At 32.9% G+C, this 24,245-nt stretch overlaps 2 protein-coding genes across 3 annotated transcripts in view; both read right to left on the reverse strand.

Annotated features, from left to right (window-relative positions):
• Positions 1-22,216, reverse strand: part of LOC142336435 (uncharacterized) — a 289,933-nt gene extending 267,717 nt beyond the window's left edge. For both annotated transcript variants that reach the window (XM_075385267.1, XM_075385266.1), the window contains exon 1: positions 22,204-22,216. The gene's annotated coding sequence lies outside the window, so the exon portion shown is untranslated. The remainder of the gene's footprint in view (positions 1-22,203) is intronic.
• Positions 2,553-10,404, reverse strand: LOC142336729 (uncharacterized). The gene is made up of 3 exons (XM_075385641.1): positions 10,035-10,404; positions 3,747-3,814; positions 2,553-2,678 (listed from the first exon to the last, which is right to left on the reverse strand). The coding sequence occupies exons 1-3, from the start codon at positions 10,402-10,404 to the stop codon at positions 2,553-2,555; spliced, it is 564 nt and encodes a 187-aa protein (XP_075241756.1).
• Positions 22,217-24,245: the final 2,029 nt, after the last annotated feature.

Below are 24,245 nucleotides of genomic sequence, written 5' to 3' on the forward strand. Positions count from 1 at the left end.
AAGTAAGTTCCGTTTTAAGGCTGTTTGTTGGCCTAATTTTTAAAATTTAGAGGTAATTTTATTCGGGATTCAGCAGTTTTTTGTGGAAACGATCAATTATCGTAGCTGTTTACATTTGAGGTTGACAAAAAAGTTTCTTCTGCTGTAATTATGTTTGTATTCAAATTTTTATCAACTATTTTTGCCCGCCACAGCTTTTTGTTTGTATAAAAAGACAGAATGTCTTTTAATTTTTTGTTTCACGTGTTAGGACTATATCTCGGCTTGAATAATTCTTTCTTCCTCATATAGAAACTTTATTTCTCAATTTTGTCTGCAGTGGAACCTTTTTTATAAGAAACCAGAATTGCAATTTATTTGAGCAACGAATAGAGAATTGATGAGCAACAGCAGTATGGTTTGCGAGACGGATTTTCATTGTTTAGTTCAGAGATCAACTATTTTCACAATTTACTGGGGAGATCATTCTCCTATGTGTTTGAAGTCAAAATATTATCAATGTTGAAAGCTAGTAACTCTAGTCATTTTGACCGTTGAAACCCCATAACATAAATTTGCTATTTCATTTATTTCATTTGATAATTATAAAAACTCAGTTTTTAGAGCCTCATATTGTTGTTCAAAAAATATCTCTCACAAATACTCGCCTTGTGTTTAATAATTTTCTTCAGAGTTTTTAATTTCATGTTGTTAGTTATTATGATCCGCAATGCTGACTCTTTTAAAGTCAAATATCATTTTGTCTCCTACAAAGTTAACCATTAGAAATAAAATTGTAGGCTTAAGTTTTGTACCTTGAGGTACACCAGTTTGTGTCATTTGGAAATATAGTTTTTAACCTTACAGTTCATTTTCTGTTTTCTATGAAATCTTCCGAAACAGTTCTTTACACTTGCGTGGCCTTCGTTTGCTCTTTTTTCTTATAGTTTTTTCTCTAAATTTCGCTCAAATCCAACTCCTTAAAATTTAGGAAAGTCATGCGTGTTTCGCTTTTATATTTTCAACTGCACAAATTGTTAGAAATGCTGTAGAGAGTCACAAAAACATTATATTGTTATTGATGTCTGGAAGCAACTGTTGGAACAAATTTGAACCTTTATAATCTATTCTCTTTGAGTTTCCGTGAAATGTTCTACGTCCAAAATAGTTTGTTCGAGGTAAGAAACTTATAAATAAGTTAAAATGTCGTAAAGCAGCAGCTTATCTGCCTGGCTTATCGAAAAACAACTGGTGATAAGCTGATTTCTTTTTAGGGCAAAGAATTTCGAGTGATTTTGAGGTTTCATATAAAAAGTCATTGAGCTCATTTGAAATTTTTTTTATGTAGAGTTTCAGTTAATTCACTGCGGCAGAGGAAAAACAATAAAAGGAGGTTAAGGAAAAATGCGATTTCAAAATCATATATGAGAGAAAATTGAATGAGCTGTGTTTTACTTACAGATTTAAAAAAATTGCAGCTAGTATGTTGACATCCCGAGAAGAACGGTCTTGGTAGTCATGCGCTGTACAGCTTTGGTTCCATATGAGTCAAAAAATTCTCAAAGCAACCTTGCAGTGAATGTTAAGAATCGTATATGATCTTTTCAAGGTTAGTACAGACCACATAGAGTTGCATCACCGAAAACTAAGTATTGTTAGAAGTAGTTTTCATCAGGGTCGAGCATTTTGCTAATTTGTGATATTAAAGGAACAAAGTTGTCTTTAAATTTAGCTGCTGGTTATTGGGGGATACCGGGATAGACCTTCTTTTTGCGTAAAATAAAAAAAACTACAATACAGATTTAGCGATGCGTTAGAGATTGATCTAATGTAAAACAAAGAAATTGATCTAATTAGTTTTTTCATAAGAAAATGTCATCGCTTTTCTGCGACACAAGAGGCTTCTTATCTGCCTGATGACATTATACAGTCAATAATAAAACTCTGACACAAAGTTTTTCATGTCACTAATAAGAATTAAATTACTTATTTTTTTAATTGTGAAAAAGTGCTCTCACAAAATTCATGCTCGTGTAGAGTTTTTACGATCTACTTAAGACTACTAAAACGATTTATGATCCTAGAGTCTTTGCTTAGAATTCATAAAAGCACGAACCACTTAGTATGATTACCAGGCATCATATACGATTTAGAAAGATTACTAATATTCCTTTGAGGTGTAAAGGAATTTCCTACCCGGGATGCAAAACAGATTAAAAAATTTTTAAAATAAGAGGAGAAAATTTGAAGGAAATTTTTTCTAAAAACAAAATTTGGGTTCCCAACAGATATTAATAACATATGCTGTTGCAACATTTTCCATTTTAATAGGAGATCAGTTTGTTCCTTATTAATAAATGAAAACATAATTCATGATTGTTCCTGTCTTGATTTGAGAAAATTGCTAGCTGAACATAGCAGTACCAATCTCTAAATTGAAACAAAATCCAATCCCATCTATTTTTTTTACACGCCCTATCAATGAAAGGTTTGAATTTTTGCAAAAAAAAAACAATAATTTGAGCCTTTGAACCTAAACTTAAGGCTTTACATCTGCAAAATTGGTCAATACATCAAAAGCAGCTATAGTCTTGGACCAAAAAATATTGTACTGCATTGTTTAGTCTTGAGCTGTATTCCAAACATTCATCCCGGCTTGATCCAATCAAACTTCTCTGGAGGAGATTCAACGTCATGTTCTTAAGGTGCTTTTTTGCAAATGGTTATTTTTTTGCATGCTTACTCAGTTTTACTCATTTTTGCATGCCTACTCAATTTATTCAGTCATGTACATACACAACCTCTATTGAAATTCAAATCGATCTCATCAAATACCAGAGGGAAGTATCCCTAATAAAAAATGGCTGAAAGAACAAAAACACGAACAGACAAAGCGCAAATCATAACTGACTAACGTCGCAGAAATTTCTCTCAAACTACCAGCGAGCGGTTGCCATCGGTAGTACCCAGCGTGGGGAAGATGCTAGCATTAAGATGGGATGAGCGGAGTGGGCCCGGAGTCGTAGGTTGTAGTGGGGGTTTGAGTGGGCTCGGGTGACTGAGGATGGTCAAATTTTCAATATGAGAACCGCTCTCTTTCCGGTGAATGCCATTCTTAGGGACCGGTTAAGCATACAGCTCTTAGAGATCTGCTCAGCCAAGATTTGGTTGGTTCAGCAAAAAAATGGTTCACCGAAAAAATGCATAAAAAGACCACAGGACAATCAAAATCGCTAAAAACTTCAATTTAGAGCAAGCAATTAAACAGCCATCGGACAAGAGGAAAGGAGCTTCACATGACAATGTTCAGAAGAAGAACCGAGAAAACAACGAAAACTCTTTAGGAAAACTTTGTTCCCGAAAACGGCTCCCAAAAAAACGGAGCTCCGAATTGCGCAACAGCTGAAGGTAACTCAAAACATACGGATCAAGATACCAAAGATGATAGAAAAGAAGAAACAAGAACCAGAGAAACAGGATAGCAAAACATAGGTGGAATTCTTTATCAGCAGATTTCGGCTTCTGTACAATTACGGAGCAGATAATAGCCAATTCCGCAAATATCAAAACAAATACAACTTAAGCGTCCACAGAAAATACCTGTCATTATTGAGACTAAGTAAGACAACAAAGAACAAAAAAGCAATTGCGTAAATATATTTTATATATATATATATATATATATATATATATATATATTTATATATAGAATGAGTTTGTTGTCTTTGAGCCCCGAATGATTTTTAGCATCCCGTGCAAATAAACACATTTTTAGATATCTTGAAGCTGTCAGAGTTGCAAACTTGATTTTTGTAGTCCAAGGCGTAAACGTCCGCTGAAACAAAAACAATAGTGTTTGAGAGAGAGAGAGAAAACCGAGATTTTATCTGCTTTGTACAGCAAACAATGATTTGCTTTAAATCTCAACCATGAAAATCTATGTCCTCTTGTTATTGTTTCGCCTGCATATATGATGAAAGAAGTTAATTTTCCTGATTTGATTTTATCAGATGAAGTTTGGGCATTATAGTTGGGTTTAGTTTGAGCGTATAGGTTCCAACTTCAAAGCTAGAAAATTCTAAAAATTAGGATTTTGGAAGAAATAAAGGCGATATGAGTGTTCGTTTGAAATTTTAGCGCAGAACATGAAAAAACTGCCGGTTCAAAATAAAGGAGACGAACACTTCTGATAAAATATTAATGCTCTTGGGTAACGGAAAGTTTTTCTCTCTGTTATTGGAACACATGCGTCTCTTAGAGGTAAAATTTTTACTCAGTTGAAAAAAGAATACAAATTTTTATCAAGAGATGTCCAGAGTAAGGTTGGCAGTGTGTAGGGCTAGTATAAGTTTTATTTAAATCATCAAGATCGATTCTGTTTGCTAAACCTATGAAGTTTGCTTGAGGTTTTGTTCAAAGCACAACAAAGGTCTTCTTTTTCAAGTCTATTATTAACTCACTTTTTTCATTGCTTACAATTTTTTTCGGTAATTAATTACAATTGAATACCGCAATTGTAATCAATTGTGTTCCTAAGCGTTATGTACCCCCCTACAAAGAAGCGTTTGTAATTACCTAGTACGTCATTGTATCAACAAATGGCACTTGATTCCGAGGAGGGGAGATTCAAATATTGATTTTCCTTGATTCTTTTCATTTCCGTTGTTCATTTTCAATTCGACGAAGAAATAATTAGTTCTTTCATTTTTTTTCAGTGTTTTCCCCCCTTGCCCCCCCATACCCTAATCCTACATAGCTCCAATTTATGCACGCCCAAAATATGATGAAAAGAACAATAATTTTCATTGCTCTGTTATTTTCTCGCAATGCCTATTTTCCTTATTACACGTAACAACTCAAATGCATGCATATTGTTTATATGTGTACCAATGGTCGTGCATAATTTACTGGGGCAGCGCTTGTTGAAAAAATCCAATTTTTGTTGGACTTTGTCGTCTCCGGATAAGTTGTATTGTTCTTTGAAGTAGCAGGGATTAGAAGACCAGTTCTATTGGCTTTCTAGTAAACCAAATTATGTCAAAGCTGTGTAGTGTTCTTTGGGTACAGAGTACAGAGTAAAGTCTTTATAGTAACATTAGAGTTTTTTACTGTTTGTTTGGAGTACACATAGAACTTGTATACAGGAGGTCTAATCAATAAGTATCACAAACGCTTCTCTTCACAATGGCTCAACTTCATGAAATTCTTGCAATTTCATGCATATTTTTGCAACAAAACGGAAGAACATCGCGTACGGTATCTAAACATAACCGAATAGCGTCGAAAGAATTGCTCTCCAACGACTCGTTGGAGCTCTAATCAATTGCAGCCTGCTTCAGTCAAGGAGAGGGGGTGTAGCCTGAATGACACTAGGAAATTCACAACAGCAATTCAAATAATCTCATTAGAGATAAGTATAAACAACTATTAGTATTTAAAGTGCAAAAATGGCACTAGTTTAGGCGCACTTATCATATGACCTTGAGCAACAAATTGTAGTCAAATGAATTCAGCTGCCTGAAATTGTGCATGAGAGAGAACTTGAAATCACGCAAAACGCAGAAAGTCAACGGCGTAAAAGTCACTCGAAGAGTCAAAGAATGGTCAGGTGAAAATTTTCCATAGGAACACAGCCGGTAGAATACCCATAGAAACTCTTATCTCACTATTCCTAATCTATTTCAAACTATGAACAAAGCTATATAGAGTGAGAAAAAAAACAATTTTTAGTGAGAAATGTGGATGGGAGGATGGGGAAGGGGTTAGGTGGGGGCGGGGTATGTGAGGATGGGGAGAAGTAGGCGAAGACAGCGAGTTGGTGGGGGTGGGGGTAGGTGTGGGGGGCTAGTTAGGGTTGGGGAGAGGTTAGATAGGTTGGCTGGACTTATACGGGATCAAATTCTCAAAATGAGTTTTTCACCATGAATAATTTTATCAGTTTTCCTAATTATACATTGCATACTAAGTTATCGTTAATGTCCAATGTTCGGTAAAAGAAGTCAACGTTTTAAAATAGAAGTCAGTGTTAGAAAACAAAAGTCAAAATTTCAAGTCATGAAAAGACTAGCGTCCATTAAAAAACATTTAGAATCTCAATACTCCGCTTCAATTTATAAAAAGAGAAACACATTTACAATAATTGCTTCTCTTCGAGAGCAGTCAAACTGCAAAGATTATAACGAAAGATTCACGCAAGGCATTTGATTCTGCGGAAAAAATCCCTAGTCTAAAATGCATTGCAGCATCATTTTCAGAATGCAATAGAAAATGACAACAATGTTGTTCGTGTCCGATCCTATCTATGATAACCAAAATGCTATACGATATTTAATTTTTTCTATGTAGTTGAAGATGGTGTATCTCGGACCAAGGTGTCAACAATAAAATATGCAAACTTAGGTAAGATTGGCGGTTAATTTGAAATAAATTCAAAGTTTAAATTTTAGCGTTGATCCTATGAACTTTGGCGTTTAACTTAGCGTCGAGTTTTCATTAGTTCAACAGTTCAATTCTTAAAAAGCGAATTCAACATATTTTGTACTCTTAGATTGTTAGTTAACTTTTCTAGATTAAAAAAATTGTACGTATTTTGTATGTATATGCATATATAAAATATTTATAAATATATGGCTTATAAAAAACTTTCCAACAGATTTGATTGTCTCGGGTTAAGGAATATTGGCAGAAATATGTACGATAGGCGGTAATTAACGTTAAAAAATAAAAAAAAAAGGTGGCGCAATTTTTTGTACCCAATTTTACAACGAATTTTCGAACTTGTCAACTGTAGTTACCGCTTATCTTTTGTAGTTTATCATAAGGCTTAGGCCCAGGAATGGTATCACTAAACCAATTGAACTGTCTTGGTCAAAATGATCAGGCGCATATACCCTCTATCCGCACTTGAAACAAAAAGGTAGGGTACAGCCTCGGCAACTCAGGATCAGAGGACTGATCAGTGGCGAGCTCGATCTTACTTAACTTTGATCAAAGATCATTTTGAGAGCAGGGGTGATTGATCCGGGATCTAGTCTGTTCCCCCCCCAAGTTTTTTTTTACTGACTCCCAGTTACAAAATATATGTTGTTATATAGCACGTTACTACGTAAGAAAGTAGCACGTGCGCTTGGGGGTCATGAAAGATTTATGCTCACATAGCTGGGGGGGGGGGGGGGGGGGGAGAATAGGTCCCTGATCCGAAACTGTAACAACCACAACTGTGTTGCGTTCCATCTTTTTTCATTAAAATGCTGTTATTTTTTTTAAAAAAATGAGTTGTTGGCTTCCCGTGTCCAATTCCCCCCCACCCTGATTACAACTCAAACTGACGTAAGAGTAGGGAGTAATTGTCTATGAGGGTTTAAACGATGTATGGTTAGGGGGTAATGGGGCTTATGTTGTGAGGGTAGTGGGGGTGGGGTTAATTTTAGATTTTACCCCGAGGTATGAGGTAAAACGAGGTAAGAGTGGGAGTAATGGGGGTGAAACGACAAAAGAATAGGGGGTAATGGGGGTAAAACGACACAAGAGTAGGGGGTAATGGGGGTAAAACGACTCAAGAGTAGGGAGGTAATGGGGGTAAAATGACACAAGAGTAGGGAGGTAATGGGGGTAAAACGACGCAAGAGGAGGGATGTAATGGGGGGGGGGGGGTAAAACGATGCAAGACCCCCCCTCTCTTGCGTCGTTTTATCCCATTACCTCCCTACTCTTGTGTAGTTTTATCCCTCATTACCCCCAAATTAATGTAAGAGTTTTGAGGGTAATCGGCTAAAATTTCCCCCGATTAAACCCTAATCTTACATCTTTTTTGGAGTAAAAATATAAAACGGGTTGAACAGAAGCAAAGAAAATCCAAAATTATCATGATTACAGATTTCTGTGGAGTCTATTGATTCAAGAGGTCGTTTTTAGAACCAACAGATTCTCTCACTAGTAAGTGACAGGCCACAACTTGTATAATTTGAGCACTGTTTGAGTTTTTTTCACAAATATGTCCGGTTTCTTCTATTCAGCAAAAAAAATTAGCTGTGGTGTACAAAAAGGGGCAACGTTTTAAGTTTTTATAACACTTTAAGGCGGGCAACGTTTTATGAAAAGGCTTTTTCTGCGATTTTAGTCTGAGACAGTCTGATAAGAATTCATTGTGGTCTCGACAGTCTCAACAGAGGTCTTTGTCTCTGGCGGACTGATTAGAGCACTTTGCGGGCCCGGGGTCTGGTCAGATTTCAATATGGTCTAGGACAACGTGGTCAGAGGTCATTGTGGTCCCAGACGGTATCATGAGAAGACGTTCTGTTCGGGAATACAAAACTGAACAGTTACAATTTAAGTATGCTGCCAGCTTACTTTTTGATGTATTTGGGATAAACTTACATCAAATAAAGTAGTTAACAGATTGCATAAAAATAGTTGATCTGCATTCTCCAAAAGATAGTAAACCAAACAGACCAAAAAAAGAATTTTTTTTAAAGATGAGATGTTATATTTTGTTGAAAAATTGGTATAATGTATTGCTGCCTCTATTAGTTGATTTCAAACAATCTTCATTTAGAGTGACACACACCTGATTAACCTCATCTCCTTGAAATGAGCGTCAATTTGAGAGTGAGGTGAAGAGGTCATTTTTGAAGAAGTCAAAAGTTAATAACAAGAATGAGCTAAACACTCGCTGCAATAAAAGTGAAAAATGACGTCACGCACAAAAATCAATTGCAATTGCTTGAACGAATGAACAAAACAGATATTTGAAGTGAATGTGGCGTCATGTGGTCGCAATAAAATTTTTGACAACGAAATAAAAGTCATAGCGTGCCGTTTTGCATTAACATCCAAAGAAATGAAATAACTAGTGGTCTAACAATTAATATTTCAACAGTAAGAATTGAACTAACTAATGACCCACAAGAAAAAATTTTACAGCAACACAAAACTAAGTCAGTCAACAAAGCATGTCCCTATAGACGCAAAATCTAAAAATAATAAAAAAAGATCTCTATTCTAGATTTAGTGCTCTATGAATCCCAAAAAATAACAACAAATTTTGAAAATTTTTCCTTCTTACATCAATCGAATGTGCACATAATACAACATCCTTGTTGAACTCACTGACTGACAATGCAAAAAAGAGGCAAAACTTGAAGAAAATTAGCAAAAATAAGAAATTTTCAAAAGCAGTGTCGCCAAACTAAGAGAACCTAATGACTGCCAGCCAAAATTTTCAAACACAGCACTTTAAATATCATTGATAACATGTTAGCCGATCTAGGGGCTGAAAAGGGACCACGGAACTAAAAATGAAGGCAGGATTCACAAATTTACTTAATCCATTCGAAAATCATGGTATCTCATGGCATGAATCAAAACATTTGCTAAAAGTGGGAGCCAAAAAAGTGTCAACAAATGGAACAAGAAAGAGAATATATTTTTTTGTTTTTGAGACTTAGAGCTAAGAGAACAAAAAACAAAAAAAAAATAAGACCGAAAAGTCAGTTTTTACTTTTTAAAAAGCTGATCTCAGATTCTTAAAAACAAATCCAATGAACTAATGCGACTAATTAGATTCATTTATTACTTGTTAGCAACAATTAAAATCTGATGTCACTGGAATTAAGTTAGAAAACAGGAATAAAAACAACAAAACAAAAGACCAACAAAACTCAGAGGTTCAGTAAAATTTTTTGGAAACAAATTTGTAAATGTCAAAAAAATAACAGCTAAAAACTGAAGAAATTAAGTCGAATAAATAAGAATCTTTAGCAACTAAAGAGACTAAAAAAAGACCACAAAATGATCAATAAAAACTCGTAATGCATCTTAAATTTGACAATATTTCTTGAAAATAATGAAGATCAAAGTCATAGAAAAAATTAGCTTTGAACAACACCCCAATACATTTCGAATTCTTTGAATTGAAAAAACCAAGAGAAGGGCAATAATTGCCCCAGTTAACGCTTCGCAGTAATTAATCTAAGCAGTTCCGCTTTGTAAAACTAAAGATTATACAATTCTTATACAAAAAAAATGATTTTCTAAATTTTTAAATTGATACTTACTGAACTGAATGTACGGACTATGAGCCTCCATAACTTGAGACACGGTTGAACTGTTAATATTGAGTTCCATTTTTACAAATATTATGCTGTACGGGTAGTCCATGTCTTCAATCGTTTTGGTGGTGGGTGGAACAAGAATGCACACGTCAGTCACCCCGTCTCCATTAGAATCATGTGGCAGAAAGAATTTACACCCATTCAAATAACCAATACGAACGTGGCCGTAAGTGCAAAACTCCTCACATCGGCTGATACTTGTTTGTTCGACAATGTGAGCTCCGTCTGTCTTATAGAACGCTAAGAGTTCTGCGGCTCCCATGTTCAGTTCTTTTCGTCTCACTTCGTACACAGCAACTAAAAGCAACTCCATACATTCAACTATTATTAGCATTTGTATCTGAAACTTAAAACTACGTTCGGGATATCAGCCGCTATCAATTTACCCGAATTCAACAATTAATTTATTTGGCTCTTAGAATGCTGACTTTTCTCGAACTTTTTGTATAAAATGTATTTATTTTGCATGTATATGCATCTATACCCAGTGAGCGACCCCATGCGAGGACTTAAAAGATCCTGTTATCTATATATTTTGTTATTTATTTTGTTACATAATCAAGGAAAACTTTTTGATTGGTTTGAAGATCAAACAAAATTGGAGTAAGGCTCGAAAAGGTGTTCAGCGAACTGATGTGACATTTCAGAGTAGAATATTTGTCGGGCTTTCGATTCTGAAATTGGCTTGCAGGCTTGTCTCTGATTTGTGTTTTTTTTTTAAAAAAAACTGCTAAGGTGGACGATTATCATAAAGGATAGTTTAAGAAAAATAACTAATTGAGACACGGAAAAATTGGAACAACAATTGAATGCGTTTTTCTCAAAATTGAAAAAAAATGAACTTAAATTCTCAACGAGAAGGCTCCCATGGTTTTGGTTTTGTTCAATGAACAGGAAGCTCCCCATTCGTAGTCGAATTTGTTTGTTGCAGCTGTCTTATCACTAACTTGGAAACCTTTGATGTAGCACAACAAATTTAGTGTCTTTTCCAGCTGATGCGTAAAACAATTTCTTCAGGGAAGCTAAAAAAAGAATACCCAGAAAACTCGCTTGTTCTGTGCACAGAATGTTCCCACACTCGCCTTTGAAAGCATAACATATATCAATAAATCGAAAATGTTTTTTCAGAAACGTTTGTCATAGAACCAAACAAGTTTTTATCAAGTTCTTCTGAAAGAAAGCTTAAGTTATATAGCTGAAGTTTGGAACGAGTGTTTAGAGGAAAAAACATCTGAGTAACTTTGAATTATGAAAGACTTACTTACAATTAAAATATTAAGATAAATATTATAAAAAGTTTTTCCAGAAAACGTATTGTGCATAAACAAAGACTCCATAAGTTTGAATTCTTTTGCATTATTGACCATTTTGGTTGAGCTTGACCAGTCTTCTTCCATAATTATTAGAGAAATTAATATTTTTTCTATCAATTCTTCAGTCAATTCGGTGACCTTTGATTTCATCATATTCATTTTCATATTCTCTCAGTTTCTCATCGTTATAGTGAAAGCCAATGGTAAAAGTGACGATCAAAATTTAATAAAACCGTACAACAAATGAAAAAAATCTATTCGAGTTAATTCTAAATAATCAAAAACAGAGCCAAAATTCAGCAAGTAAACAGCGGCTCCACATCACGTGTATTCAAAGAAGTTCTTCTAAAATAAAACATTTCATTGCCGTAGCCATTTGTATCAGAAATGCAAAATCTGGTTTCCCTTATGAGCGGGCAAAGCTCTCCCAATTTTTCACAATTTTTTTTACTCCTAAACGGTGTTCTGGTAAAACGAATGAATTAAATAGCACGTAAAACTTCAAGTGAATTCAAGAGTTGTATAATCAAGCGACAAAAGCAATTAAAACAATTATTCTAATTGATAAATTCATGAACAGAGCAGGTTAGTCTTCGAATATAACTTAAGCAAAGAAAAACCACAAAAAACTTTTGTCCTGATTAACTGAACAATTTTATGACTAATGAGGCATTCTGTAAACAATAAAAACAATAATACTGATAAGAATACAAAATTGAGAATACAAGCAATTTGAAACCTGTGATTTTCAGCGTAATCGAAATTATGTTAATACAAAGATTGAGCAAAGAGCCCAACCACTCTCCAAATTAAAATAAATACAAAGAATATTATCGAGAGCTGATACATATGAGATCCTTTTACCGTGAAATACAAAAAAAAGGCTCTTTGATTCAACTTAAGAAAAAGCAATCTTTTATACTGTTGTTTCCATTTCAACAGTCCGAAAACAATTATGGTCATTAAATGAGAACCAAATTTATGAAGTTCAAACGCTCGCAATATAATATCACCTTCGAGAGAACCATTAGAACTTACAAGCGAGGTAAAGAAATACAATGAAATTAACACAAGAGGATTTCAGACCTAAATTTTTCTTGTTTTGGACAGAAGGACGAAACGTTCATCAATAGTTATTTATAATTTATAAGAACTATCTTTTTTTAAAAATTTAGTTGAAAATTCTATTTCCTGATAAAAACGTTCCGAAATTTATTGAAAACGTACAGAAAGCAACAATTGGAATACAACTTTATCAAAATAAACCAACAACCAAAACTCAAAAAGTTGTCAACAACAGAATAAAAAACAGCAAAAATTAGAGAACATTCTTCAGGACAAAATTTAAAAAATGTAATGCTCTGTTTGACAAAAATGGTCGTTTCTCTGCAGATAATCTCCATGGGTATAAACCTTTCTGGAAAACAAACAAATATGTATAGAAAAACTATAATTAAATTTTATCGACAACTTTTTCAAAGCAACTATTTTCGAAGTCAAAAGTTATCAAAATAAAAAAAACTGTTTCACAGAGTTGAAGCTGAGCACTAAGGAGTTTGACTTATGTTTTATTAACTGTTATAGAGAAATCTGATATTGAAAGCGGGAAAATTTCTAAATCAGCATTCATAGCACCGCAAGATAACAAAAGCTCTTGCAAATCTGATTTTTCTCTTATCTCAGAAACAGCAATTTGCTCCTAAAGTTCAAAAGATTTCCTTTCCTGTAGTCCTCAGGGTTGTTTCCCGTACCACTACGTGTTGTACCGCCTCAATTGTGACCACAAAATTTTATATAAACATTTCTTTAAAGAAAGGTTGCACACAAAAACTATCTAAATTATATCAAAATTGGAGCTCAGTTATAGTTGACGTGGAGCTCCTTGTAAAAACCCATTTTCGATATCCTTTCAATGATAAATATAAATAATAGAAGAAATTACATTACAGGCACAAAAACTGATCAAAATTTCAAAACTTAAAAAAAATTCCAAAAACATCTTAATAAGAGTTCTTTTTGTAAAAAGAGTTCTTTTTCAAAACTCAATGTACTCAAAAAAACGTAAGCGAAAATTTAGATATTCATAAAAAGTTCTGAAAATTGGCTCAAATTTTGCGCTAATGTTTTATGAATCACAAACGCATTTTTTTGTATTTCGGTACTATGTGCAGTCATTGACAGAACAATAAGATAATTGCTTTTGAAATATATCCTCAAAAAACCCACTAGATAATGTAGGTGACTGAAATTTGACCAAAATTTTAGCTAAGTCTGATAGAAAACAATTAGGCTAAATTGCCTGAAATTGTAGGTAAAAAACGATGAATTCTTTTTCCAAATACCAAAATTTCTAAAAACGCCTTTCAAATTGAAATTCTAGATAAAGAGAGCTTCAATTTGATACCAGATATGCCAGCCTGGGATGCCCTGAAGAAAGTCTAAATTTGTCTGAACATAAGAGAAAGTGGGCCGGTCTTTGATACCACTTAAAACAAGTTCACTCAATTTTCCTTGTTGATTTTTTTGGAGCTCAGAATATCAAAATTGGAGCTCAGTTATAGTTGACGTGGAGCTCCTTGTAAAAACCCATTTTCGATATCCTTTCAATGATAAATATAAATAATAGAAGAAATTACATTATAGGCACAAAAACTGATCAAAATTTCAAAACTTAAAAAAAATTCCAAAACAACTTATTAAGAGTTCTTTTTGTATCAAATTTCAACTGATCAAAATTTCAAAACTTAAAAAAAATTTCAAAACTTAAAAAAAATTTCAAAACATCTTAATAAGAGTTCTTTTTGTAAAAAGAGTTCTTTTTCAAAACTCAATGTACTCAAAAAAACGTAAGCGAAAATTTAGATATTCATAAAAAGTTCTAAAAATTGGCTCAAATTTTGCGCTAATGTTTTATGAATCACAAACACATTTTTTTGTATTTCGGTACTATGTGCAGTCATTGACAGAACAATAAGTTAATTGCTTTTGAAATATATCCTCAAAAAACCCACTAGATAATGTAGGTGACTGAAATTTGACCAAAATTTTAGCTAAGTTTGAAAAAAAACAATTAGGCTAAATTGCCTGAAATTGTAGGTAAAAAACGATGAATTCTTTTTCCAAATACCAAAATTTCTAAAAACGCCTTTCAAATTGAAATTCTAGATAAAGAGAGCTTCAATTTGATACCAGATATGCCAGCCTGGGATGCCCTGAAGAAAGTCAAAATTTGTCTGAACATAAGTGAAAGTGGGCCGGTCTTTGATACCACTCAGGTTCACTCAATTTGATATAAAACAAGTTCCCTCAATTTTCCTTGTTGATTTTTTTGGAGCTCAGAATATCAAATTTGGAGCTCAGTTATAGTTGACGTGGAGCTCCTTGTAAAAACCCATTTTCGATATACTTTCAATGATAAATATAAATAATAGAAGAAATTACATTACATGCGCAAAAACTGATCAAAATTTCAAAACTTAAAAAAAATTCCAAAACATCTTAATAAGAGTTCTTTTTGTAAAAAGAGTTCTTTTTCAAAACTCAATGTACTTTAAGAAGATCCTGAAATTGCAGACACAGAAAACTTCAAGTTGCTACCACATATGCCAACCTGGGATGCCCTTACAAAGCCAAAAATTGTCTGAACATAAATGAAAGCGGGGCGGTCTTTGATACCAATTAAAACAAGATCACTGTTGTTGATTTTCTTTCAAAATAGTTGTTGATTTTCTTTCACTCTATCATTTTTTCCTCACAATTGTTTCTAAGTTTTGGCCAAATTTGAATACAAACTTACAATATAAATTCTATTACATCTCGAATAGGAGAGAATGGCAAAACGGGCTGTAGAAAGATCTAATTTTGGTCACACTAATTGCTTCCACGCGCTGTCATAATCAATACCGCAAAAGGGAAAGAACTGGAAGCATACAACATTTCCCACTTCTAATGCTAGTCTAGTACAGTTCAACTAAACGTTTCTAATACTTCACTGATTTCACTCCAAAGGTTTTGCAATAATACAAACTGAAATTGATCGGAATTATTTAACGCAATGAAAACATTTTTTTGACAGATAGCGACCTGTGACAGATTGAAAACACCACAGATTTGCTACTTGATTTGACTTAGAGAATGCAAGAATTCCTGACATTCAGTATGGCAAGTTACCCAGATCAATTGAAAAAATAAAAATCTGTTGAAACGACATCTCGTTCCAGAACTATATTGGTGCCCAGAACTTTTTAGCAAAATACTTTGGTAAATGTGACCATAAAAATCCGATTGATATCTAAATAATCAAAAATAGACCTAAAAATCATCAAGTAAACAGCAGTACCACATCACATGTATTCAGTGAAACTCTTCTAATTACAAGCTATTTGTAGCCGTAACACTCTGTATGATAAATGCAAGATATGGCTATCTTTATCAATGGACAAAAATTTCTATGTTTTTCTGAAGTATTTTCTTGCTCCTGAACGGTGTTCTGGCAAACAGAAGGAATTAAATAGCACATAAATGTCAAAATGAACGAATGCAGTTCATAATCAATCAACAAATGCAATCGCAACATTTAATCAGTATGATAAATACAGCTGAATAATTTTGCGAATACAATTCAAGCAAATAATAATTACGAGAAAAATGGAATCCTGACTAAATGATTGATTTCACGACTAATCACATGTTTGTAAACAATGAAGCAAACGAAATTAAAAGTCGAGATTGAACAGTTAAAAATCTTTTTCAAACCTGTGTTTTCAGAGCATTAAGAACCATGTTAATACTTCGACTGAGCTAAGAGCGCTTATGAGGCAACCACACCGCATAATAAAAAAAGTACAATAAAAAATTTTATGGAGAGCTGATACAGATTACGCGAATACGTAACGGTGATGTCAAAAAGCTCCTTGACGCACCTTAAATATAAATAATATTTATACTGTAGTTTTCATTTAACAGTCCCAAAACCGTTTTTGTTAATTTATGAGCATCAAATCTAAGAGATTCAAACTCTCTGAACAAACATTATTTCTGATTGAGCCATAGAGTTACTTGAGGGCTCAAAACGAATATAACGTCCTTAACACAAGAAGATTTTTGATCTAAATTGTTCTTGTTTCGGACAAAAAGATGAAACGATCATCAAAAGTGATTTATTAAATCTCTTTTATAACTATCAATGCTTAAAATATGGTTGTAAAAATTTTTTCTTGATGAAAACAACACTAAATATCCTCGAAAATTGAATAAAGCAACAAATGCAATTCAAGTGTTAATAAAATAATGTAATAAACCAAACTCAAAACGCTGTCAACAAGAGAAAGATAAACAGCAAAAAATAGACAAAATTTTCATAACGAAACTTAAAAATAAGTGTTCTGTTTCCAAGCAGTAATATCCTTGAGTATAAGTCATGCTGAGTACAAAACAATTTGCCTGGATTTCAAAACGAATGAAACTGATTTATGATCATCAGGTGAGCTGCCAAAAAATTATGTATAGAAGAATCACAATTAAGTTTGATCGAAAACTTTTTCATAACAAAAAATTCCAAAACCAAAAATTTATCGAAATCCTAAAATTGATTCACAGAGTTGATGCTAAGCACTAGTGAAATTAACTTGTTAATTTTTAGTAACTGTTTTGAAGAAATTTTGTATTGAAAAGGAGATAAAATTGAAAGCAGCAGTCATAGCAAGGCAAGTCAACAAAAACACGCGCAAATCTGATCTGCTACCGCTCGCTTCCTGAATTCTAATTGTTTTTTATCTGTACTGCCTCAGCGTTGTTTTCCGCACCGCTACATGACGCAAAGCCTCAGATGTGACTTCAAATTGACCTCAAAATCATCTATAAATTTTTCTTTAAAAAAGGCGGCACCCAAAAGCAATCTAATTTATATGAAATTGAAGCTCATTTATAGCTGACGTGAAGCTCCTCCTAAACTAATATTTTCAATGTCGTTGTACCGATTAATCAAGATAACTGAGAAAGTTTCATTAGAGGCAAGAAAAGATGGTCAATTTTTTAAAAAAAAAAGTGTCAAAAAGATTATCTTATTTCTTTTTCAAATGTCAGTGTAGTCCATAATCTAAAAATATGCAGAATATGTCATTATTGATTGGCGTTCAGTTAATTGTGCCTGAAGAAAAATTTCATACCATCGCTGAAATTTAAAATGACTCCTAGTTTTTTGAGGCTTGATTTGAAAGATCTTTTTTTTTATTTTCAAAAAATTTGCAACAATTAACAGACAGACCTCCAATGATTTTTTTTACCAATTTATAAAAACGTAAACAAAGATTTAAAACGAACTGAACATAGGAACAAAAGTTTAATTAAAAAAACGTAAGCGAAAATTTAGATATTTATAAAAAGTTCTGAAAATTGGCTCAAATTTTGCGCTAATGTTTTATGAATCACAAACGCATTTTTTTTGTATTTCGGTACTATGTGCAGTCATTGACAGAACAATAAGATAATTGCTTTTGAAATATATCCTCAAAAAACCCACTAGGTAATGTAGGTGACTGAAATTTGACCAAAATTTTAGCTAAGTTTGATAGAAAACAATTAGGCTAAATTGCCTGAAATTGTAGGTAAAAAACGATGACTTCTTTTTCCAAATACCAAAATTTCTAAAAACGCCTTTCAAATTGAAATTCTAGATAAAGAGAGCTTCAATTTGATACCAGATATGCCAGCCTGGGATGCCCTGAAGAAAGTCAAAATTTGTCTGAATATAAGTGAAAGTGGGCCGGTCTTTGATACCACTTAAAACAAGTTCACTCAATTTTCCTTGTTGATTTTTTTTTGAGCTCAGAATATCAAAATTGGAGCTCAGTTATAGTTGACGTGGAGCTCCTTGTAAAAACCCATTTTCGATATCCTTTCAATGATAAATATAAATAATAGAAGAAATTACATTACAGGCACAAAAACTGATCAAAATTTCAAAACTTAAAAAAAATTCCAAAACATCTTAATAAGAGTTCTTTTTGTAAAAAGAGTTCTTGGTCAAAACTCAATGTACTTTAAGAAGATCGTGAAACTTCAGACACAGAAAACTTCAAGATGCTACCACATATGCCAACCTGGGATGCCCTTAAAAAAGTCAAAAATTGTCTGAACATAAATGAAAGTGGGGCGGTCTTTGATACCAATTAAAACAAGATCACTGTTGTTGATTTTCTTTCAAAATAGTTGTTGATTTTCACTCCATCATTTTTGTCTCACAATTGTTTCTAAGTTTTGGCCAAATTTGAATACAAACTTACAATATAATTTCTATTACATCTCGAATAGGACAGAATGGCAAAACGGGCTGTAGAAAGATCTAATTTTGGTCACACTAATTGCTTCCACGCGCTGTCATAATCGATACCGCAAAAGGGAAGGAACTGGAAGCATACAACATTTCACACTTCTAATGCTAGTCAAGTACAGTTCAACTAAACGTTTCTAATACTTCACTGATTTCACTTCAAAGGTTTTGCAATAATACAAACTGAAAATGATCGGAATTATTTAACGCAATGAAAACATTTTTTTGACAGATAGCGACCTGTGACAGATTGAAAACACCACAGATTTGCTACTTTCTTTGACTTAGAGAATGCAAGAATTCCTGACATTCAGTATGGCAAGTTACCCAGATCAATTGAAAAAATAAAAATCTGTTGAAAAGACATCTCGTTTCAGAACTATATTGGTGCCCAGAACTTTTTAGCAAAATACTTTGGTAAATGTGACCATAAAAATCCGATTGATATCTAAATAATCAAAAATAGACCTAAAAATCATCAAGTAAACAGCAGTACCACATCACATGCTTCTAATTATGGGGCTGTCTATGATACCATTTTAAACAAGTTCACCCAATTTTCCAAGTCCTTGTTGCTTTTGATTTCGATTTATCGGTTATTCCTGAAAATTACTTCTAAATTTGGACTAAAAATCATAAAAAATCATAGGATTATCTCAGTTACCTCTCGAATAGGAAAGATGGCAAAATTGAATGTAGAAAAGTCAACTTTTGGTCAAACAATGGGATTCCACGCGTTGTGACATTCGTTACCACAAACGGGATAAAACTGGGGGCATACAACATGCCACGTTTTCAGTGCTAGTCCAGTACAGTTCAATTATAGTTTAAAAATTTTTCACTGATTTGAAAATATTTTGCATTATGACCAATTGAGAATGATCTATTTAACGCAATGAAAATATTTTCCTGAAAATTCATCTGTCGGAAAAAAATTTCATTGTGCTAAGAATTTCCGAGCAGTTGTGGTTGGTACTAATGATAAACAGTTCACTGATTTTATTTCAAAAGTTTCGCTTTAATACAAACTGAAAATGATAGGAATTATTTAACGCAATAAAAATATTTTTCTGGCAGATAGCAATCTTTGACAGATCGAAGACGCCACAGATTTGCTGTTCTATTTGATTTAGTTTTAGGAAGACCTCTTCATATTCACAAAACCAAATCACCCACACTAATTGACAAAAGAAAAATCTGTTGAACGAACATTTCTTTTTAGAACTATATTTTAGCCAAAGTAGTAGAAAATTGAATACCAGGAGACCTAACTTCATCTGAGTTTGAAGAAAGAAATTATTAGCGGTTATTAAAACATACATGATAAAGTAACTGAAGCGTGAAAGACAGAAAATAATTGCGAAAAAAAAACAACTTCAGTTTTAATTTGTTTACAGAAAACTTACATAAAACATGTTAGAAAGTCAAGGCGCTGAACTGGATCAAAATCACAGCCCGCTTATCTGACGCAACATATTAGTTCTATTAGAGAAAAAAACAAGTTGGGAAAATGTATAAAAAGGGAAGGAAATGAAAGCACAACTCAATGAATTTTGCATGATTCGACATTAATAATAGAAAAAAATAGAAACATTTCTCGAAATTATTGAGCAAAACAAAAAAAATAAGATTTAATTTTTTTGTTTAGCATGGGGAAATAGGTAGCAGCAATACAACTACCGGGCGAAAACAACATCATAACGGAGCATAATTCAAGAACTAATGCATGGTTCTAGAAAAATAACTTTGTATGTACCTAAATGGATACTTTAACCTGAAAACTTTGCATCATTACAAAAAAGATAAAACCAAATTTAATGATTCTCCCAGACAGAGAACAAAGTTCAATCTCACTTTTGCTGTAAAATTTTTAAAAAAAGTCTAAAAGAAAGGCTTTGTTATATTCAACGAAAGAAATGATCCAAAGCAAAAGAGAAAGATTATACAGAAGATCAAATAATCAGTTGTTGTTGACCTGTAGTAGCAACAAAATTGCTAGAAAACAGGTCCGCGTAGTATTTTAAGCAAAGTCAGCGTCCAAAGAAACCACAAATTTATTTCTAAAACTTACAAGGTCAAAATCACTGCAACTAACTAAAAAAAACCCAATATTGTGAACTTTTTTTAAATGTTTTCACTAAGCATTTTGTCAAAATAGGCTCATAATGAACTAAACAGACTGCTAAAAAGTTTGTCGTTTAAAATCATTCAATACTCTTAATGAAGATCAATTTGTTAATTTTCGCAAATTTTGGGAATTTAAGCAGTAACTAAATTTTTTTCTATCAAAAAACCCTCCGTAGAAATGATTAAACTATTTCTTGCTACAAAGTAAATACAACTTGAAATAAGGGATTATTTTTTTAATTAAGAACTTCTGTATGTTGTTTCAAACAACCTGCTTTGGATGGCTAGAAACTGCAAAATGCAGCCTGCGTGATACACACAACTGCAAATAGGCACCGTGGTTAGGCACAAATTTTTACTGCACCACAGTGGTTTAGAATCATTTAGAAAAAAAGAAATTATGGAACACGTTTTAAAAAAGTAGGTTGAACAAACGTTGAACCACAAAATCTGTTTTCTCTTGATTTTTCTCTTGAGAATTTGTTATCTTGAGTTTATTTTTATTTCCAGAATTTTTATATCCTGTGGTTCTTAGAAAACCGCCAGCCAAACAAAACACAAATTAATAAAACTTAAAAACCAAGGGATTGATTATTTTTGCAACAGAATAGAAACAACATATATTGATAGTCAAAATCGTTGTACGCAAAAGGAGGCAGCAACTAATAAAAGGAAAAAAAACATAAAATTATGTTTAAAAAAATTATTCAAATTGAGTGGTGTCAGAATCATCAAAATGAATCGCAATCTTTTTTATGATGCTCTTACTACGCGTCCAAATATTGCTTACCTCAAACTTTATAGAGTTAGAAAATCACTATATCTTGACGTTAAGATCCTTTGACCCCTATATATTACATTGTGGGCAAATATAAAATCTCCAAATTCCAAAAAAGCAAACGGACAAAAAAAAATCAAATGGATGCAGCATTCACTAAAACTGATAGAAAACAAATAAAACTTAGCTCTTAACAAATTAACAAAAAACTGCCAGAAGTCGATGTTCAGTTGATTGTTTTTTTTTAGAAAAGTAGATAGTGTCAAGGTAAAATTAGTTATAGATCATCAACTAAAAATTTTAAAATAAAACAATAATTAAATGCAATAAATTCCTCAGGAAGACCCTAGTTTTAAACCACAAATCTAATAGGACAACAAAAAGAAAACCAATCCTGAAGAAATCTCCAGAACTGAATACAATTTCATGCAATTAAATGTTGTCAATTTCACAAAAAATGATAGCTGTAATCTAAATTCGAAAAGCAACTTCAGTATTGACGCAAAATGAGAGTTTTCAGTACTGAGAATACTTAAGACCGAGCAATCATCTTATCACAACAAGATTTAATAAGTTTTCAAATAATATCTTATAAACAATAAATTTTGGAGTACAAACTGGAACCATTATCCAAATATATTAAAGTTTCTCTGGAATGGCTATCCCGTATATCAATAATTTAGTTGAGGTGACGCGACAGCAAAAACAGCTAGCAAAAACAGCAATCATAAGACTTAGCATTTTTGATAAATGAAACCGAGAAACTAAAAAACTGAAAGTTTTTTTTAAAAAAATGTAAAGCTCCAAATCAGTACTTTTGCCTGCATATCAAAGGATTTAAGAAATGAAGCTATGAACCAACTGAAATCACAATTTTTATCACTCAATCACTCAATTGTTATCTTAACGAAAAAAGATAAACAGAATCTGAAGTGAAATCCTGAATGTCAAAAAAATTCGAAAAAAAAACGAAATGGTGTTCAACCATTGTTTTTATTAGTCCAGTTTAGATACCACCTTAGACAGTGCCTTTGTTGTTACCTTCTTTACCCGCTCCGCTATTCCATTTTCCAATGTAATAAAGAACTGGAATCATGAGAACATAAAACAAAATATAGCGCTTCAAAAATCCAAATGTTAAGGATCTTCACCTTAAGAAATCATTGCGTGAAACAAAAACTACGAAAGATTATCATAAGTGATCAGGTGAAAGAACAACAGTTTCCCACAAAACGAAAATTTTCTCGCAGTCACTTCATAAAAACAATGTGATATATCGCCATGTATTTAAGCTGATTTTATTTCCCCTATTAATTTTCGGTGAGACTGAAAAGATATTCAGAAAAAAATTTGAAAAAAAAAATCTGGAAAAAAACTTAATAGAACGAAGCGCGACAAGTTCTTCAATAAAAAGTTTGATATTTGATAAAAAATTGATCAACTGTTCTTAACAATGAATTTTGTCACGCACTTGCTAGTCGCAGCACATGATCATACCTTAGCGAACAAGGTGACAAAAAAACAACAAAATTTGGCAGTATTCAGAAATATGCAAAAATTGTGATTCAGTTTATAAGAAACAATAGTTACAACCAAATTGCCGGTTTTACCTTGCACAAAAAAACCGATTGGACCTCTTGTTAATGGAATTGAGAAACAAAGTAACAAAAATATTAAAAAAACAAAATGCAAGTAAAAAATTTTACATCTAGAAAGTTTCAACGTAAAAGGCACTATTAGATGGCAAATGAAAAAACTTATGTGTTTAAGAAAATTCTCGAGAAGTATCTAACAGGCCCCTCCCTTGAAACACCAACTGATAAGACAGAAGAAAGACAAACAACTCACGTAGAACTCAACAAGTTATCAAGATTTCTCCGAAAGAATGTTGTCAAACAAATTAGTTTTCAAGCAATAAAGTGAGACCAATCAACAATTTGGCAGTAAGGCCTCCTGAATGAGCTCATTTAAAAACTGAATTTATTTGAGTACTCGGAAACACGGGCATCAAAAGCCAACAACAGCGAAAAACTCCCTAACAGTTTTGAAAATAAGAAATTTTCAGGTCATTAAAATTGTAACCTAAAAAATAATCCATTGAAGAGACTCAATAACGCATCACTGTAAAGCCCACGAGACTTTAGGATTTAATTGACGAGACAGCAAAAACAACCGCTAAAGAGGGCAGGACTCATTAAAACTTCTAGAAGAAATTTTTTTTACTGCAAATAAGTATCTACACAAGAAAAACCCAATAGAAAAAGGGCAAGGGAAATGTCAACAATTATATTAAAATACCATCAACTTCTCTCATTTTTATCTTAACTGCCTACCATTGATTGAAACAACTTAAAAAATCTTCACAATTGGGTTCCATGTAACATTTTGTTTGAACTCGAAAAAAAATTCGAAAATTCACACCTCGCTCGTGAAATAATGCACTCTCAGAGACAAAAATATTGCTCAAGTACCTTTTGCACTCCGACTTAGAAACAGCCTGGCAGAAAATCACGCCTTAAACAACTCCCTTTCTGCGTTTTTTTCTACTCAAGCGCTAATAATAATATCACTTCTCTATTATGACTGCTCGTTGTCATTAAAAAAAT

Source organism: Convolutriloba macropyga, chromosome 3 (assembly GCF_964194025.1).
Source record: "Convolutriloba macropyga chromosome 3, txConMacr16.3, whole genome shotgun sequence".
In the NCBI taxonomy this organism is placed as follows: Eukaryota; Metazoa; Xenacoelomorpha; order Acoela; family Convolutidae; genus Convolutriloba; species Convolutriloba macropyga.